This window comes from Coenobita brevimanus, chromosome 17, assembly GCF_032717465.1.
Source record: "Coenobita brevimanus isolate Jiangsu-jjx chromosome 17, ASM3271746v2, whole genome shotgun sequence".
Classification (NCBI taxonomy): Eukaryota; Metazoa; Arthropoda; class Malacostraca; order Decapoda; family Coenobitidae; genus Coenobita; species Coenobita brevimanus.
In genome coordinates, this window is record NC_136970.1 from 757,501 (window position 1) to 764,775 (window position 7,275).

The following is a 7,275-nucleotide window of genomic DNA, read 5'->3' on the forward strand; positions in this document are numbered from 1 at the left end:
TTTGGTAATAAAAACCATTATCAGTTGCCACGACCTGAGTAGTAAGGCACATGAAGTTGACGTGTATTTACCACTGTGATGGCTTAGATTGTGACTTATTTCCTTCACAGGATGTATTGAGGGTATCAACAAAGAACTTTTTCGGGCCAGTGTAACTCATGGAAACCGTTTTTCCCTCCAGTGTTCGGTAAAATAAGGATGGTCACTGACCACCGAGGCTGACTTTTATCAGTGAGGGGTATTGACCTGTTCATTTCCACTGTTTATACAACGAGCAGCAAGATGGGCATTCCATTGTGAGTATCGAATGGCAAGGCAGGTTTGTAGCAGATAGGCCAGAACCTAGTTATGATTTTGTTCTAATTGAGGTACTTGTAGGTGAAGAGTAATTAAGTTGAACAATCTGCCAGAAATTGTAATTAATACTGCCTGTGTTAGCACCAGGCTAAATATTTAGCTGAAAACACGAATGGAAATCAAGTTGTTTTAAGTGTCTTCCATTTATACTGCCGTTTGCTGACGCTTCTGTCGCAGATTGACTCCTTCCCCCCTTTAAGGTCATCAGCCTCCCCATAGGATCATTAACAACCCCAGGGGTCAGTTGCATTGGAAATGTCATAGAAGAACAATGTTAGCAAATGCTGAGATATAAACAGAAAACACTTCAAATTACTGGCACTTGAATTCCAATAATGGCATCTGGCAAATAATATCCCAGTTATGACCACTGCTTTGCATCGGAGCCTAATTATTTGGGAAGAAATCTGTATATGAGTCATGCTGTATATAGGTAAGCAAAGGCCTGTTGCGCTACATTCCCATTTGTATAACACAGCCCTAGAGTACTGAGGGTAAATTGGTAACCTTGGTTTTATTTTACGAGCCTTCTCTCAAAAGTTTCCCGGTACTGATAAATTTTGCTTCCAAGAGGTACTGTAGAATTCATTTTTTTTTTTTTTTTTTTTTTTTACACCTAGCTAATACAGACTGAAATTAATATGTTCGCCATTTGCTTTCTGCAGTTAAGTAGTACAGTACAGTACCATGTATTCTGCTGCTGCTGCTGTTACTACTACTACCATCACCATTACCACTATCACTATTACTACTACTACTCACTACTGCTACTATCACCACTACCACTATCACCATTGCCACTACCACCAGTACTATTACCACTACTACTGCTATTAGCTACTTCTACTACTACTCATTATACGGTATTTTTCTTTTCAGTGGCATATTCAGTGTGGTATGGAGCACCCTGTACTGGTGGGTTCGGCCTCTGGTGAAGTGGGTGTTGCGGCGAACCACACGACTGTGCGAACTCCAGCGTATCTGCTATGGGGAGAATCGTGGTGCCATGCGGACGTGTGGTGTTGGTATGTAGTGACATCAGGATGGTAGTAGTAGTAGTAATGATAATGATAATAATGGTAATAGTAGTAGTGGTGGTAGTAATTATAGTAGTGGTGTGGTAATGATTGTAGTTGTAGTGGTGGTGGTAATTGTGGTTGTGGTTGTCAAAGTAGTAGTAGTACTGGTGAGGTTTTGGGAAATCAGGTGTTCCAATATGGGAAGTTGTACTGTTTCTTTCTTCCCAACAGGTTCCAACAACTGCTGGAAAATAACTAGCTGGTTTAGGCACTTTGTTTAGTTTTCAGTCCATAGAAAACAGCTGTACCTTGGCCAACCTAAGTACTGTACAGGGATTCCCTAAGAGGAAGCATGGCATCTTATGTATATATGTATGTGTACTGTAATATGTCATCTGGCTTTTTATCTGCATTGTGGTGTTTGCAGAGTTCTCCCTGGATCACAGCCGGTCACCAGAGATACAGAAGTGCATGAAGTACATCGACAGCAAGTGCCAGGAACGCACCCTCAAGCAGGAGCTCATCTACTATGCTGTGTTTGCTATCGTGCGCATCAAGGGAATCAACACCAAAGTACACAAAAAGTAAGCCATTGCAGCCATTATGTATACCTGTCCACCTGCACAGTACTGTATAGCCCTCTCATCCACACAACACTATAAATCAAAAACAGAGACATAAAACACAGCCACCACAGGTATTCAAAACCTTCACTATGCTGAGTGAGTAAACGATGGATGCCCTTACCTTCCACAGATTTCTTTGCTCAGTGTGTATAATGTGTTTCAGGTTTTCAGACATGCTGGGTGAGTGTCTGACGCAGATCTGGGGGTACCGGCAGCTGTTGGCGGAGGTGGAGTGTGTGCGTCGCCAGCCATACTCCTCAGACGACCCGACCCACGAGGAAAAGCTGCTACGCCTCTGGACCGCCCTTATGCCTGGGTTCCCTTTGGAGGTGTGTTGTGTGATGGTTGCTTGTTGTTGTTCTTATAGTTCTGGAATCCCTTTGGAGGTGTGTTGTTATTGTCTTGTGTCTGGAATTCTGTTGAAGGTGTGACATTGTTGTTGCTGTTGTTATTGTTCTGATGTGTGGAACCCCTTTGGAGATGTTGTTGTTCACGATGATGATGCTGTTATTATTGTTGTTGATGTAGCCTGTGACTTCATTCCATGCCTTGACCTATCTATAAAGTTATGTTTTATGCAGTAGTTTTGTGTCTTACCTAACACTGATTTATATTCAGTTTAGTAAACCTTTGTATTCTTGTGATTTATGTGTTTTCCATGATTGGATTTCTATGATTGGACTGAGTTAGTTTGGTTATGGGGAGAGAGGGGAAGATAACTGGGTTCCGAGGATTCGTCAATATTGAGGGTAGAATTGTGAGAGGCTGACCAAAAAATACATGGGACAAGGTCATACAGTCTGACCTCAGGGATAAAGAATGAAACAGAGAGACTGCCAGAGCCTGAGGAGCGTGGAGAGCTGCCATTAGATGAACAAGGCCAACATCTGCAAGCAGGTTGGAGTGTTCATAAGTAAAATGAAACAAACCAAAGCCAGCAATCATTGTAAAGCCTTTTGTGTTGCAGGCGCGAGTGACAAAACAGTGGCAGATGATCGGGTTCCAAGGAGACGACCCACAGACAGATTTCCGTGGCATGGGGCTGCTGGGACTTGAGAACTTACTGTGAGTTGGTGTTTGTGGGATGTGTATGCCTGTGAAGTTGAGTCCGGATTTCAGAGTCTTGAATTGTGATTGAATGAGTGTGTGGCTTGTGAGTTGGATAATTTAATATTGCTTCCTTGTTGCCCAGGCCTCTGCTGTTTGGCTGCCCTCACTCTGACGTACACTTTTTTCATATATCTCTCCATGCCATCCCTCCATCTCATTCTCAGTCTTCCTCTCCCCCTCTCCACCTCACTTGCATACTGTACACTGTCCTAGTCAGTGTCTTATTTGCACCCTCCTCTCTCATATATGATTCTGCTTTATTCCTCTGCCTCCTCCTCAGTCTTCCCCGTCTCTTCCCCTTCACCTCACTCACATACACTTTTCTTGTCAGTTTCTCATTCTCCATTCTCCTCTCTCATTTCTCTCTCCACTCCATCCCTCTTGCTCATCTTCCCTTTTCTCATCCCCATATCCTCCTCTTCCCCACTCACATACACTCATCTAGTCATTCCTTCATTCTTTCTCCTCATCTCATACATTATCTGTCCACTCCAACCCTCAATCTCATCCTCACATGTCCCCTCCCCCCTCTCCTTCACCTCATTCACATACTCTCTTCTAGTCAGTCTTTCATTCTCAGCTTTCTCCACATGGCCAAATCATCTCAAAGTATTTCTCTTGTCTAATGCACTGTGCTTATTTTGGCAGGTTCTTTGCTGAGCAGTATGAGAGTGCTGCGCGCCACGTGTTGACCCGCTCACAGCACCCTAAATACGGGTAAGAAGTTAGAGTGTGGGTTTTACTTGCAAGGGTTTGCATCCAAGGAGTGGTTGTGGTTTGTTGCTCACTTAATGCTGCTTTCATCCTCTGTCTTTTCCACATGACCAAACCATCTCAGTCTGCTCATTCTCATCACAGCACTAATACAGTCATATCCCATTCTTCCTCTCAACTCTTGATTTATAGTCCTAACCCCCCACACGTGTCCTTCAAGAATTTACAGTACGGTACTACACATATCTGTACATTTCAGCCTACAAATATCATCATCCTTTACTGCCAGGTCTCACTGCCATACAATGTTACATTCCTAACACGTGCTTCATACATGGATCTCTTAGCACAGAGGGAAAGTCTTCTTAATTCTGGGAGAGGCAACAGCTCCCAGGACTTCTTCCAGTCACTCCTTACTGTAGCCATAGAACTAGCTCCAGTCACACCTCTTGCACATAACACATCTCCCAAATAACAAAACTCCTCCACACACTCGAGGGACTCTTCAGCAAGGTCAGTCCTTTCATGCCTCTCTCAGTCTCTTCATGCTTCCCCTACACACTGCACACACCCAATCAATATCTCTGTCTTCACCTCTGAGTTATAACAGAATACAGTACTAACACTGGAATGTGATGTTAGTCATAAAGTAGTGCTGTGGAATGGATGTTGAGCCTCAGTATTGTCATTTTCTCCCACTGAGATATATAAAATAAATCGCTATTAAACTAGTGCTACTACTACTGCTACATCTCACTGCTACTACTACTACCACCTCTCACATCACCCCACAGGTACTCCTTTGCCATCGTTGGCATCAACATCACCCACATGGCCTACACCCTCCTCAACTCAGGGGTGGCCAAGGTCCACTTCTACAACGCCTCCAAGCGGTTCCCGGAGCTGAGGGCGTTCCACAACTTCTACTGCCACCTCTTTTTCTCCTTCGATGAGCTCTGGAGGGTGGAGAAGCCTCGGGATATGATGGAGTTCTCGAGGGTGAGGGACAAGTTTGAGGCCCAAGTGAGACTCATGTTGAAGAACCCTATGGCGTATTTCAAGTGTAATTTCGTGCTGGAGAACATTTAGGCCCGGAAAATGCTCCCAAAATGCCCATTGAGAACATTTGCGAACATATGTGAGCATTTTTGTATATTTGAGCATTTTAAAGTCTGAGTTCAGGTCAAACTCAGCGTAAGGAACCCCATGACATTTTTCAAGTGTGGAACTATACTTGATAACATTTAGGCTTGGAAAATGCACCCAAAATGCCCGCTAAGAACCTGCTTCAGCATTTTTGGAATTGCGATAAGTATGAGGACAGGTCAGACTCAAACAAAGGAGCCCTGTGGCATATTTCAAGTGTAATTTTGCGCTTGATAACATTTTAGACTTTGTCGGAAAATGCCCAAAGAGTGCCCTTTGAAAACGTAACTGAGCATTTTTTTAGTTTGGGATAAATTTGAGGCACAAGACATTTTCAAGCTTAAGAACCCAGTGGTGTATTGTAATTTTGTGTGTGGAAATATTTATGCTATGTCAGAAAATGCTCCCAAAAAGCCCATTGGGAGCATAGTTGAGCATTTTTGGATTTGGGATAAGATTGAGGTGCAGCTCAAACTTAATGATTCATGACATGTTTGAAGTGTATTGCATCCTTGAAAATATTTAGCCTGTGTCAGAAACTGCTCCCCAAGATACCCATTGAGAATGTAATTGAGCGTTTTGGGGTATAATTGAGTGTTTTTGGTCTTGGATATGAATGTGGTACGTCAGACTTGGACTGGAGAACCACATGGCATATTTCAAGTGTATTTTTGCACTTGAGGACATTTTGGCTATGTTGGAAAAATTCTCCAAAAATGCCCATATATTCTTCAGAAGGTAATTTGAGCATTTTTTAAAGTGCAGTAAGAATGAGGCACAGGTCAGACTTAAAGAACTCCGTAGCATTGTTCATGGGTAATTTTGTTCTTGAATATATCTAACTTCTGGGCCCTGTGGAGAAAATGCCAGGGTTGATAATACTGTATATGTGTGTGGCATATACCCGTTGTAGCTTCATGCCCAAGATGGTGAACTTCAAGGCCTTCACCCCTTGAGTACGTGACATCTTTGTAAAGTTTGGAGTGCGAGAGTGTACATTTCTGAGCCTTCTTGAGTATGTGACATTCAAAGTTTCGTGTGCAAAAGTTTAAATTTTGGGGCACTAACCCTTTCAGTACATGACGTCTGTAAAGTTTCACGTGCGAGAGTAAACTTCAAGGCCTTAACCCTTCGAGTACATCATATCTTTGTAAAGTTTCGTGTGCAAGAGTGGAAATTTCTAGACCATAACCCCACCAGTAGATGATGTCTTTTTAAAGTTTCGTGTGCAAGAGTGTAAGCCTTCACCCCTCCACTATGTAACATCTTTGTAAAGTTTCGTATGCAAGAGTGTGAACTTTTAGGCTTTCACCTCCTCAGAATGTGGTGTCTTTGTATCGTTTATTCCTCCTTTTGCCAGACGATTTTATGCAGCGTAGAAAAACATATCTCATACAGAACAGCTTAATGAAGGCTGTGTCAGACAAACCCTTCCAGTTCGTAAAATCTCTCTTATCCTGGAAAAAATCATCTGAAGGTAGCAAAAATAAAATGAAAAAATTGTCATTAGAGTAAGGTGGTTAATGAAACCTTGTTGAAAAAATAAGGCATATTCTAAAAACGTTCTTTAGGTTTTGAAATATTCAACTCTGAGGCCTTGTTGAAAAAATGCCAGTGTTAAAGTAGGGCTAAATATTATCTTGGAGTTGAAACTTTAACTCTCAGGCTTTATTGAAAAAATGGTAGAAAAAATCTGGGTCTTGTAAACATCTGTGACTTTGTTGGAAAAATGCCAGTGTTAGAAAAAGTGTAGCCTATATCAAGGGTTCCTTTTTACTCAGGAACATCTCTTTCAGCCTTGTGGGAAATACAGGATATAAATAGCACCCCACTATACCCTTTTCCCCTCCAGCTTGGCCTAAAATTGCCTTTTCTCCATCTTGAATGCTGAGCTGTAACACTAGATTAACACTGGAATATGATGCTAGTCATGAAGAAGTGCTATGGAAAGGCTGTAGAGCTGTAGCACTGTCTTTTTCTGCCACTGACCTGTATGAAATAAGCTGCTGAAGGACAAAATCCTGGGCCAAGTTAAGGTAAAAGAACTATAGAAGCTCACCTAGTTGTATCTTACGTGTTGTATGGATGGCTCAGTCTGCTAGTGTGGGCTTGGGTACAGCTGTGGGAGTGGGAAATAAATTAATGCTGAAGGATAGGCATTGATAACACTTAAGAAAATTTTGAAACCATAGATATAGAAAGACCACCTGTAATCAGAAAATGGTCTGATTATTATAGTCTGCCCATAGCAAGAATGAAATAGTTGAGACTTTATTGAAATAGTTAAGACTTTATTGAAATAG

The 7,275-nt window shown here is 42.1% G+C and overlaps 1 protein-coding gene across 1 annotated transcript; it reads left to right on the forward strand.

The window, feature by feature from the left end:
• The first annotated feature begins 230 nt into the window (after positions 1-230).
• On the forward strand, positions 231-4,915 carry LOC145391170 (ELMO domain-containing protein 2). The gene is made up of 7 exons (XM_080265850.1): positions 231-296; positions 1,237-1,382; positions 1,804-1,960; positions 2,166-2,331; positions 2,970-3,067; positions 3,761-3,829; positions 4,621-4,915. The coding sequence occupies exons 1-7, from the start codon at positions 283-285 to the stop codon at positions 4,913-4,915; spliced, it is 945 nt and encodes a 314-aa protein (XP_080121976.1). The 5' UTR covers positions 231-282.
• Positions 4,916-7,275: the final 2,360 nt, after the last annotated feature.